This window comes from Athene cunicularia (assembly GCF_003259725.1).
Source record: "Athene cunicularia isolate RWA chromosome 4 unlocalized genomic scaffold, athCun1 chr4_part3, whole genome shotgun sequence".
NCBI classification, from domain to species: Eukaryota; Metazoa; Chordata; class Aves; order Strigiformes; family Strigidae; genus Athene; species Athene cunicularia.
The window spans coordinates 12,016,994-12,029,630 of record NW_020799100.1 but is presented as its reverse complement, the minus strand read 5'-3'; the positions used below and the strand labels follow the sequence as shown (position 1 = coordinate 12,029,630).

Genomic DNA, 12,637 nt, shown 5'->3' with positions numbered 1-12,637 from the left:
CTTCTGGGGTGACAGAGGCTGGCAAAGCTGTGTGCCGCAGTTGGTGGAGTTCCAGTGCTGCTTTCAACTGTTGTTGCTCACATGCTGCCAGTGGAGTGAGTTAGAAAGGTCTCTGGTCAAAGACGCTGCCGGTTTATTCTCTTTGGATGATAACCTGGGATGAGCCTGCCATAGCAACCTTTCTGTTCAAGCTGAATTAACATTTTAATGACTCCAAAGCATTTTCCAGATTCCTTCTGGCCACCAACCCCTGGCCCCATCAAAGCAAGATTTTTCTGTGATTTGTTTTGCCAGACTCTAAATGCTTTGATGTGCTCATCACACTTCGTTTAAATCATCTGAAGAGAAGTAGCCAGGTCCCTACATTTGTCCTGTGCAATGTAGTTTGTCCTTAAGCTGTTTTCTGCCTCATGAAGCCTTCTGAGTTTCCTTTCCTGAAATAAGCAGGAGGACGCCTGCTTATTCAGACACCTCCACTGTCTCAAAAGGTGCCTTGCCATGACACCTGCGCTGTCTCAGAAATTCTGCAACTTTTTTCCTGCTGTTACTGAGCATTTCACTGGCAAATAGGCACAAATCTTGTTGACGACATGAGTGTTTCGTTCAGGTACATTTCCCACTGCCATGGGCTATGCTAGGGAGTCTATTTACAGGTTGTAACTGGAGGGCTTTTCTTGCCCAACAGTGGTCCGTCCCATCTCCCCTTCACTGTTCCTAAGCTGGCCAGGGCAGTGCACAGTGTGTTTACATGGGTGTCTCATTCAACTGTAGTAGAAGCTTATAGAGAATCTTCTTGCCTGACCCTGCTCTGTGTGGCCAGAGGGTGAATGGGAGCAAAGAGCAGACCTGACAGCCAAATGACCAGGCAAAATCTCAGTTCTTTGCATTCGTAAGGAGCAGGGGCTCACCCTGGAAACTGTCTTTTCTTTTTTGTTCAGATCTGTTTTATGGAGTTAATATATTTCCACCTTAGTCTTCTGATATGAGGAAAGCAGTTTTTGATCTACTGAATATTGCCTGCTATCCTTCCTTTTGAAATGTGTAACTGCACACAGTGGGGACCGACTATATTTTCACTGGCTGGAGGAATGAGTCAGGGCAATTAGATAAAACCCACCCAAACCCCATGCTCTTCTCATGCCGTATGTCCTGTTGGTCTGCTGAGTGCAGTGTGTGAGTCCCAGCCAAGCATACCTCCCTGTGCTCTGGCCATGGCCCAAGTACCAGAGGTTAATAGCAAGGCCGTGGGATGCCCTCCACATCATGGGTATGTTTTGAAACTTGCTGAAGCTGTCTTTGCAGACATAATGTTATACGATCCTGTACCTGAATTCATCAAGCCCTATGTGGCTGCCAGGCTGATGCAGGTGTTTCATCCCATGACTTGATGGAGACATTCTTCTGGCTGAAGGTGCCAGTGGAGCCTGTCTCAAAGTCTTTCAGCTTTGCTGGTTAGGAAACCTGCTTCCTTGCCTGCATGGTCATTTCAGCCCAACATGTTCTTTTACTTCCCTTTTTTCTTTTGTCTCCTTCCAACTTAAATACTGCATTCACTACTGAGAGGTTATTTTTGTCCAGAGGAACTTGTTTTCTAAAAAGATGTCATAAACAGTGGTTGGGAGAGATTCATTTTGCTGCTCTGGATTTGTAACTGGGCACTGGGAGCTACAGAGCCACTGTGCTCTGGGGAAGAGCACCCAGGGACTTCGTGCCCCAGTTCTTTGACTTTTGATCCCTGCTTGCCCTGTTTTCCAGCACTGGTATCACAGGTGGAAGCCCTGAAAGAAGAAAATGACAGTCTGCGCTGGCAGCTGGATGCCTACCGAAATGAGGTGGAGCTGCTAAAGCAGGAGCAAGGCAAAGCGAGCAGGGATGAAGACACAACCAAGGAGCAGCAGATGAAGCTTCTCCAGCAGGCTCTGCAGGGGATGCAGAAGGTGGGCCCAGACTTTTCTGTAGCTATGGCCTTGCTACAAAGGCAAAGGGGGTGTGATGTGGAGCAGAAACAAACAAAGGCATTTTGTTTCTCAGCAGAATCAGAACTGGCAAATGGGAGCAACTTTCTGAACAGCGCTGTCAGTTCCTATGTCAGATTCATCCAGAGAACAACCACAGCCTTCACAGCCCTTGGGATGTTAAGCCTAACTGATAACCAAGCTTATAGAGCATATAATAGTTCTGGTAAACACTGTTAAAATAAGAACATGCAGCAAGGCTGTGAAGGCTCGTGTTTGTGATGTTGGAGGTGGCAGGAAAAGCCTTCTGTAGTCACCATCAACCTTCACTGTGGGACGAAATGGCAGGAATTGCAGGACGTAACAGATTTCCCTTTTCTCATGTGTCAGGCAAGTCAGGTTTCTCTTTACACCACTACCAGGATGAATGGTGCTGTGAGAATACTCTGGAGGAACTGCCATGACAAAAAAAATGTGCTGTTCATTTGTAACAATTGGATTATGAATAATTTTTTTACTTTTTTTTTTTTTTCCTTCTAGTTGAGGGAGAAGAGTTTTGAACAGCTGATTAGGGGTGTTTTACACATCGAAGAAAGCATTCACTGAAATCTGTCTATCTATCTATCTATCTTGGTTTGATTTAGGAAAGCTGCTAGGCTAGTGCCTTTGCCATACTACTGTTTAAACTTTTTCTCTTCCTGGTGGCTTGGTCTTGCCTGTTTCTGGGAGGCCTAGTGCTGTTAGCAGTTTGAGTACTGTTTTCTTCTGGCTCTAATGGGAGATCAGTCATCATTTTCCTCTGTTGCTTGTGTCAGTTTTTCAGTTAGGTTTTTGTACTCATCTGCTTTCCCTATGGATACATTCAAGAGTACAAATTTGCTCTGAAAGCAGAGTGTTACATCCCCAAGTGCACCTTGGTTCTCCTTGATAGACACCAGGTTGGGCTTGAGAATTTCATTCTGCTCACCTCTGACATGTGGGTTATAATTCATTACCCAGCCTTTCTCCTGAGCTTTGCTAGTCAAGGGAGTGCACAGCTTGCTGTGCTGTTGGTTACAAACACCCTGCATGGCTGGGCTGATGCCCAGGGTGGGGAGCAGTCATCACATTTTTCTGCAATGTGGAATTGTGCAAATAGTGCAGATCTCCTTATCTAGTAGCTATTTCAGAGTATTTTCCTAAATTGCAAGATACCTCTGTGTTAACATGGGGCTAGAGATCTATGAAGACTTTAAGGTGACTTCCCTGGGTCACTTGTTTCTGTGCTGCTCTTCCCTGTGTGCTGTGTGTTTGTATGGCCATAGTGTAGACTAGACTAGAGGAGAGGAAGAGGCAGTTTTAACATGGGTCAGGCCCGCAGTCTAGTGCACAACACATGCTTTGTTTTGGGGACAGTGAAGGTTTGTTGATGATGGAATTACTGCCCCATTGCAAAGTCATGCTTTTTTTGTATGCTAATTGGCAAAGATGTTTCTAAGGTACAATGTAGAAAAGATTTCATGTTGTATAATTAACCTTTTAGTTGTTCTGAATACGATCTGTCTGGCCTTCAAGGAAAAACCCTTATTCACTTTATATTCTTTAAATTGTAGGAAGTGAAAGGCAGGTTAAGAACTGAATTTATATTTTCTCTTCCAGCATCTTTTGAAAGTACAAGATGAATACAAAAAGAGAGAAGCTGAGCTAGAAAAAGTGAGAGAAGACAAACTAAAAATAGAAACATTATTAGAAAACCTGAAGGAGCAGGTATGTGCCATCCCACTGCTTCCTTATTTTATATATATATATTTTTTTTTTCCTTATTTTATATATATATACACATACACAGAGTCTACATATATATATATATATATGCAGTCGTTGGATTTCATGGTCCATCATGAGCACAGTGAAGGACCTCTGTCCTTCTGTGCTCTTGTGGAAGATACCTTGCGCTGGCTTAAGAGCGGTTGTCTTTGAAAAACTAGAAAAAATTACCTGCCCGATTGGAGAGTGTATATCAGTAATGAACTTGCTGATTGCTTCATGTACCAGTAGGCAATCTACATAAGCAACTGTATAAATAAAAGATTAATTTTCATTTTATAGTATACAGTGATACTGAAATGTGGTTTTCTGCAACCTGACGTTTGAGAGAGAAAAAAGGGTCTCATTTATCAAACGTTGATTTTTAGATTTAGATTTTAGGGACTGAATTGAAAGTTTTTGTCAGTGTTATAGTAATCTTATGCTTGCTGGATTTATCCTAAGCATAAATACATACTGCTTCTTCTCAGGTGTGATCCGCTCTGTCTGTCTTTTGATTGTGGATCTGTGCATGAATCTAAATATGCTTGGTCCTCTCCTCTGTAGTACCATCAATGATAGAGGATAGACAAGAAACATTATGCAGCACTTCTCACTGATGACCATACAGCCAAATGCTAGATCTTGTCTCAGATTTTCATTCTTTAGCCCAACCTTTTTATGCTATGAGCTGGGAGGATAATAAATGTCTTTCTAGTAACTAAAAATGGCTTTCTGTCTCAGTAATCTACAGTGCAGGAGCTTCAGTGCCTGGTATCAAAGAACAGAAATAACAGACTATCATCAGTAATCTTTCCTTTTCTTTACCTATATATAGCAAAGCATGGCTGACGAAGAGGACAAGGAGAGAGATGCAGTTGATTGCAAAGGGAATGTAAGTCTAAGGGTTCCTTTTCTGCTACTTTAGTCAGAATATCTTACTGAGGGAAGTAGTGACACCTCATTGTAAAGTGAGCAATTTTTCAGTGTTTGCTTTGTTGTGAAGTGTATAAGCATGGTACATACAGACTGTCTTTATGTACAAATTAAAATCATCAAAATATCCATTGCTAGCAGCTTCTGTCTGGAAGAACAGTAGATATTTGCAATGCTGTGGTGTAGAAATGCATTTGGGTGTGCAAGGTAATTTGTTGCCTTGTTATTTCAACTCGCCTTCAAAAATATTTGTTGGATCTCCAAGAGAAAACAAGCAGTGCATTTCCAATATAATGCTACTGGTTGAGCTGCAGTCCCTGTGTCAGCCTGAAGCTAGCTCCCTTTCCACAGTGCAGACCTTTACTTTCTCCTGTAGAAGCAAACCATAGCCTGCTTAGGCCAGGACTGCACAGTTTCAGTCCTGTGTAGTTGAAAATTGCACTGCTGTAAGAAGCTAAGCAAACCCAAGGGACCATTTAATTCTATCTTTGTTATTGGCCCAAGTCCATTTCACTAGTGGTTGGACGCTATTTAGAGTTATAGCTGTCTGCAGCTCTCAAACCACTGGAATTCCGCATAAAATGTAGGAATAAGAGAAAGTCCTGCTTTTAGAGCACCCACCAAGTCTTTGCATCACTGGCAGTCTTGTGTTTATTTTGGGGATAATAAATTATGCAAAATTATGTTTTGATTCCATACCACAAACTCAAGTCAAGGACAGTCTGATCCTGAATGCTTTGCAGCCACTGGGCACTTGGTTAATCATATTGCCTCAGTTTAGGCATCTGAAAAATAAACATCTGCATCTGAATTAGTCACTGCAAGGCTTTCTAGTCTGTTTTTTCTTTTATTATTTAAAATAAGGCTCTTCTAGAGCAGACGTCATACCAGTGAACGGGGTTGATAAAGTGTGTGTTGTGGCATTTTGCTTAACTTTATGGGCTTTTAATCTAACTTGATAATTCAGACACAGCAGCATGAACATAGCTGTGCTTTGTTGGAAGCACTTTGCAAAATAAACAGTAGATACAGCAGTACAATGAATGTAATGACTCACAGAAACAGGAAAACAAAAATACAGACTCTGTCAAGTCTGACCAAGCTGCTGCTTGATGTGTAGGAGAGCCTGCTGCACTGCTGGTGCGTGGAACAGGCCCTGTGTTTTTTTTTGCAGGAGAGCAGTACATCCAGAGTTTGTGCATGCAGCCAGGAGAAGGAATGTCCAGTTGAGAAGACATCGAGCAATAGTCCTGTGAAATCTGAACGAGAAGTTCTGTTAGTTGGTAAGTTCTTCTGATGGGCTTGGTGACGATGCTGGAGATGTGAACTGAGTGGGACTTACTTCAAGGTAACCTCAGAGCTCCCTCTGGCCACTTCTTGTTCCTTTGGTTATGGCAGTGGAGGTGGGAATCCTCAAACCAAGGAAAGCCTTGAGCTTTGGTGGGATCAGGGTTTCACTTTGTGCATTGCTCATGTGGAAATCTTGTGCACCTTTCAGTCAAAACCACACACATGTGAAGTGGGCTTGTGTGTAGTGACAGTCCAGGTCATGTCCTGGAGTGCAAGTTGCTCTTCTGGGAGGCATCACTGAAGGTGGTTAGTGAGAGGAGGGTCTGTCTTCATTCTAATCAACCTTACAGGATCCTAAGCAGTGTCACAGGCTCCAAGACTTTAATCAGCTTGAGCATTGCAGCACCTTACAGTGTAGATGACATTTGTGGACCCACACAACAGCAAGGCACACCGTTAGGTCAGGCATGGTGTGCCACGGATCCCAAGCAGATAAGCTCTTCTAGCTTTAGAAGCTGTAGTCCAAGGGAAAGGAAGGATAGGGAAGGGTGGCAGGAAAAGAGTGCTGGGCTCAATGGAATGGCAAATGCTGCTAGCATTTTAAAGTGATGCTCACAAAGGGATTGGTGACCTCTGATTTGCAGGGCAGGCGTATCTGATGCCCTTTTTATTTCCTTTCCCCTTGCCTATTCCTTGTCATATTGAGAAATAATATGGCATGCTACAACTTTTCAGTCCAAAGCACTGGGTAGTTGGAGATTTTCTGGGGTATTGAAAAGGAGGAACAGAAGTCCTTGTATTGTTGGGACAAGGCATTTTTAATTCATTGTCACTCAGCCAAGTTCTCCTTAGCCATCCCTCTACATCTGATTTAAGAATAACAATAAATCATTTATTGTTATCCAGATGGATCTGTTTGTGCCAAATCACGGGCTGGTTTCTTCACTGAGAGGGAAGGGTCTTTGGAGAAAACCGAAGGTACAGCCTTTTTCTGCAGGTGATGGTCAGAAATGCAAGTCAGTCTTTTTTGCTGTAGAGTCCTGGCCATGAGCTGGAAAGGAGTCTCTTCATGACAGGGTGCAAACAGGTTGCTCTGTTTAACTGAGTGCTGCAAAACTGGGGGGACATGTGCCACTGCTGCTCTCCCCATTTACCTTCTGTCTTTCCCTGCTCCTTTGAAAGTATGGCTGAAGGAGAGCTCTGCTTTCCCTCTCCTTAGGCCTTGCATCCCCACATGTATGATAATCTCAGTGTAGTTCATCACTGGGCACATTACCAGTACTCAGCAAGGAATGTGGTGAGGTCTGTTTTAAGCTGCATTGGTTAGCTATTATTTCCGTTACAGTTTACGAGCCAAACCTCACTGTACTTAAAATCAAACCCGCCCAATTAGATCCCTCTGTGCCGTGCCAGTAGTAATAGAGAGCTGGTGTTCTCAACTGGCTCTTTTCTCATGAAAATGACATTTGTGGTGTTCCTTTCCCCAGGAATAATTTCAACATTTCTTCACGTACACCCGTTTGGAGCAAGCATAGAGTACATCTGTTCCTACCTGCAGCGTCTGGACAGCAAAGTAGGTGTACCAACACTTCCAGTTTCCTGAGCCAGGCTGGGTGGTGTGTTTGTGCCCTGAGTGTGTTCGGTCTGTGCTGCTGGTAAAGAGCTTCACACCCTCCCTAGGAACAGTTGGGTGGGTGGACAGTAAGAACTGGTGTCTATCAACTGGAATAATTTGCTGAAAGAGAACAAGGGATGAACTTTCTTAGAATCATAGAATGGTTTGGACTGGGAGGGACCTTTAAAGACCATCTAGTCCACCTCTCTGCTGTGGGCAGGGACCTCTTTCACTAGATCAGGTTGCTCAAAGCAACCCAGCTTCTGGCTTGGCCCTTACACAGCTTAATATTAACATAAATACAGAGTTGAAGATGATGTTCTTACTGCAGATGTTCATGCGTAATACGTCTTGTGATTCAAGAAAACCATTTGATGGTAGATGTATTTTGCAGCAGTGAATTCCATCTTCAAAATCTCCATCTAAAATGTATTTTTGTTTCTTCTGTTTAAGTTTGTGGCTTTTGTTTCCTTTAACCTTATGATCTCTAAGGAAAAGAGCAAACAACCAGCCTCTTGCATACAGTTTATTATCTTATAACATCTGTTATGTCACTGTTTGTATATATTCTCTCTAAACTGAACAGTCATATTGTTTGTGTGTCTGAGCAAAATTTTTCCATATTTCTTGTAGCCCTTCACTGAGCCTTTTCTGTCCCTGTTTTGATACTGTCAGTGAAGACATTTTTAGGAGGGTTCTGTGCAAGGGTCTTACATTACAAAAGCATAAGCACTGACTCACAGTTCCTGCTCACAGGGGTCTGTGCTAAGTGGAGGGATCGAGTCCTGAGTGCAGGGATCAAGAAGGGCAATAACAAGAGCAGCGCTCATGCATTTTCCTTCGTACAACAAGAAGCTGCTGTTTCCTGCAGTATTTCTGTGAATCTCTGGCTTTAGACTCTTTTTTGGAATAAACAAGGAGGGACTGTGCAAAGGCCTTTGAATGTTCAAGGAAATTTCATCTTGCTTCTCTACCATTCTCTGGCTGTCTTCCTTAAAGTGCCTCATGAACAGGAGACTTACCAACATGAGGATCATCTCTTGTGACTGGAACTTTTTCAGCTGTTTTTGTTTATAACTTACTGTTTAATTTTCCTCACTCTTAAGAAAGCATGGCTTGCTGGCCTGTGTTTTCCAGGCTCACTCCAGCCCTTTAAAGACATAATTTAACTTCTCATTCTAGTTCTTGAATTTGTCTATGAGGCAAACAGCTGCCTTTATTTTTCTTTGAAGCTCCTACAGAAATGCCATCATATAATTCATCTGACTTCTGGCACTTCCTCTCTGGAATCTACAGTGTAGAAAAGGGCTGCTGGAAGTTTCTACAATAAGCTTAGAAAAGCCTTGTGAAAAGCACGTCCTTTTACCTCTGCAATGGCATCAGTTGGGTTTTTTTATTGTTTGGTGACTCTCAGCTAAACACATCAGCCTGCTGATTTGCACAGGTCTCTTGTGCCTGGTCTCTTGAAAGGAGGCCTTCCCATTTGTTCTTCAGGTTACATCTTGATTATTGCAGGAGCTAGATATTATGCAGGGGCTGGGGGTGTTGCTTTTAACATCTAGCAGATTTTGGGGCTTGAGGTGTGGTGGGAGTGAGGGATAGCACTTTAGAGTAGAACTTGGTTTCTTGAAGCTGCCGGCAGGAAAGGAAGAAGAATATCTTTCCCTGTTCCCTGCCCATCAGTCTCACTGAGGTGGCCAGCAGGTCAGCAGACAGTGCAGAAAATAAGATTGAGGGTGGCGTGAAGCCATGAAACAGTCCTTACAGAAACTGTCTGCAACACTGTGAGCACTGCAGGTGCTGGGCAGTGTAGATGATGCTCCTCCTGGAGTGTCTATTCTCTGTTTCGTGTCTTAGGCTGGACTGCTGCCTTACCCAACCTATTGCCAGCCTGAGCTTTTCCTGTTTCAAAACTCAAACTGTTGTTTCCACCTGATTGCAGAACAGCATGATGACAAAAGTGTGTCCACCAATGCAAATCCATCTTGCAAAGCCGGTGCTTTTGATCTTTATCATACATTGAGCACATTCTGAAAACTGTGGATCTGCAATTACTGCCAAAGGCCTTTCAGAGGAATGCACTTACACACTAATGAGGCTTGAAAGTGAACGTGCTTTCTGTGTGTGATGTCTTCCCAGTGGTAAATTGTACCCTGCACTCTTGGAAGTAAAAACCTTTTCTCCCTAGCTAAGTGCTAGCCAAAGACTAATTCATGATGGCATACGCAGAATCTAAGTGAATCAAAAGAGCAATGTCATGCCTCCCTGAGAAGGTCAGAGTCAAACATGAGCTTGGAAGGATGATAGGGGAGGTGACTCGAGATTATCTCCTGGGAAATCCAGGTATGCCTTGTACTGGTGACCATGAAGTGGGATCAGGCATGGCATTACAGAACAGTCAAACTGAAACCACGGCAGCAGGGGTGAAGATGACACAGCAGCAGGAGGAAGTGTCACTGAGGTGCACAGTCGATATGTATCTGGATTATAGCACAGCCCCTGGAAACTCGCAGTGCTGCAACTACAGAGCTACAAACTCTGTTAAAATAGAGACAGTGATGTGGTAGATCAACAGAACATGTACAAAAGATCTCGCATTACATTGCAGTGTTGGAAAATATCCATGTTTTTATTCAGAAACAGATGCTAATACTCTACGTACCCACAGGTAGGATGAGGGCAGTGATAGCTCTACGTGTGTGTCAAAGCAGTCACAAATACACAGCAGAAGCAATCTTGAATTCTTGTGACTATAACAAGTAAGGTTTTAATTTTTCTGCTGCCATCAGAAAACCATTGCAGGCAATTGAGTATAAAGTGGACACAGGCTTTGAACTCTTTATATGTCCTGAAACTGTTGATTTGCAACATCTTAACATTTTTTTCACCTGATGAAGTTTAATTGTATCTAGTAAATGCCTGAGCAGTCAAATTTACAGGCCTGCCTGCTTATGTGTGATTGACTTTTGATGCAGATTGAATAGCTGATGTGTGTCTGGGTAGAGATGCTGGCAGGTATGTGCCGTGCTTCACCCCCATGGAGGCACTACAGAGGCTTTAGTTTCAGCTCTTGCAGGGCACAGCATTGAGAAGACGCATTAACTTTTCCAGAAACATGTAACTTTGCCAGAAAACACATAACACTCGCTGTGTTACAGAAGCTTAAAAAGCCACTGCAGTGAGTGCTTCCTGAAGAAAGGTGCCACCAATCATCTTGAAAGGCATCAAGGTGACATCCCTGGGACTGTGCCAGTGCTCTGGTCTGGTTAGGGGCAGGAACTGAGTGGGTTATTCTCCACCATGGGTCACTACCTGAAACAAGATGCTGGCTTCAGAAGCCTTTGGTCTGACCCACTCTAGCAAATCTGTCCACTTTACATATTTAGGTTTCTTTTCTACAGTTGTGTAACCTCCAGTTCTTGTATCTTAGCTCTATTTGATCAACTCCTGTGCTGTTAGGGACACAGTAGCTGCACTGTAGATGAATGAATGCTTGTGACCATTCAGAATGTGAATATAAATTCCCTGTCTCTGGTTTCTACACCCAGTAACTGAGAGCTCTGTTCTAACAGCAGAAGTGAAAGTGCTCAGTCTTCGGTTACTTAAATGCTTGGGAGTTTTTAATCCATTATCTTGCATTTCACAGTGGAAAAAATTAGGACAGTCCTTTTACCCTTAGTTCTAGTGTTTGTTATATCTGCAGCCATCTCACCCCAAAGTGTGACAGTAGTACAATTCATGCTGTCCCAAGATTACCACCATGAGTATTTGGACAAGGTGTCTAGGGAAAGCCTAGGTGTACTTTAGCAACTAAATGTGTTTCAGCTTGAATATCACCAATCATCACAGGGCTTCCGTAATCAAAAGCATCTTCATTTTTAGTGACTTTTTCCTTCTGTTTTCACAGATTTGCACTGCAGAAGTGGAAGTTCTCATGACTCGACTCCAGAACACGTTCAGGCAGGAGCTGAGTGGGGTTGGGGCCAGCCTAGAGAAACGGTGGAAATTTTGTGGCTTTGATGGATTGAAAATGACTTGAGCTTTGACTTAATGCTGAAAACAGCAGCAGGATTATGTACACAAAGAAAACCTGGGATGCCTCTTACCTCTGTTCTTGATGATTATCTTGCACGCATCATGGACTTGGGTGGGATAATATTAAGTGGGATAATATATAAGTCCAGAGCAGCACTGGAAGAAACTTCAAGTTCTGTAGCTGCTTTGATCAGTTATTTGTTAATGGGCAAGTGCTGTTCAATCTATTTTGTGAAAAAAGGTCATGTCTGATATTTTTAAGCACAACGTTGTTGACTATGTTTTGCCAATGTTGTATGTGGTTTGTGTGCCCAAATTTCTCATTTCTTTTTACTCGTAGGAACAGCCATAGACTGTCCTCTAAAGCCACAAAAAAAAGAGGCATTTTCTGGTTTCTAGAACCACTGAAAGGGGAGGGGGGAATAGGGCATTTTTTTAGACATTTCTATGATTAAAAGCTGGGGTATGTTTAAACAGAAGATTTAGATGGCTCTCTGAGCCAAACAATTGGTTCTTTTTCATGCTGCTTTCTCTAATAATGGTTGAACAGTTAAGGTGAAGGCAGTGTCTCTAGGAGCTGTGGTTCTGGCAGTGCCACTGGTTATCTGTGCATTGCAGAGTCAGCCTGTAAATAATTTTTTATGTGTGAAGGGTATTTAATTTTCTATTGATCTGGGTGGAGCAGAGAGCCTACATCAGATGTCTGTTTTAGTAATAGCTTACCACCATGTTTCTCCACCCACTTGACTTTGGAGACCAAGCTTCTGGAAGTGCTACAAGCAGCACAGACTTTTTTCCTGATGCTTTCCAAAGCCTGTTCCTCATGTTCTTAGTGAATGTTAGACTCCTCCCCAACCCTCTGCCGAAGGTTAGTAAGATGTAAGGTAAAATACCTCAGCCCATCGATGTCGCCCATCCCAATCCCTTGTAGAACTTTCCTACCCTCAAGCAGATCAACACTGCCATCCAGCCTGGTGTCATCTGCAAATTTCTGAGGATGCACTTGATCCCCTTGTCCAGA

General features: G+C 43.1%; 1 protein-coding gene across 2 annotated transcripts in view; it reads left to right on the top strand.

The window, feature by feature from the left end:
- ENOX2 (ecto-NOX disulfide-thiol exchanger 2) overlaps positions 1-12,637 on the top strand; it is a 51,416-nt gene extending 38,779 nt beyond the window's left edge. For both annotated transcript variants that reach the window (XM_026848514.1, XM_026848516.1), the window contains exons 10-15: positions 1,756-1,937; positions 3,594-3,701; positions 4,579-4,635; positions 5,851-5,959; positions 7,454-7,539; positions 11,489-12,637. In XM_026848514.1, coding sequence (XP_026704315.1) covers positions 1,756-1,937; positions 3,594-3,701; positions 4,579-4,635; positions 5,851-5,959; positions 7,454-7,539; positions 11,489-11,620 — 674 coding nt within the window. In that variant the 3' untranslated portion in view covers positions 11,621-12,637. The remainder of the gene's footprint in view (positions 1-1,755; positions 1,938-3,593; positions 3,702-4,578; positions 4,636-5,850; positions 5,960-7,453; positions 7,540-11,488) is intronic.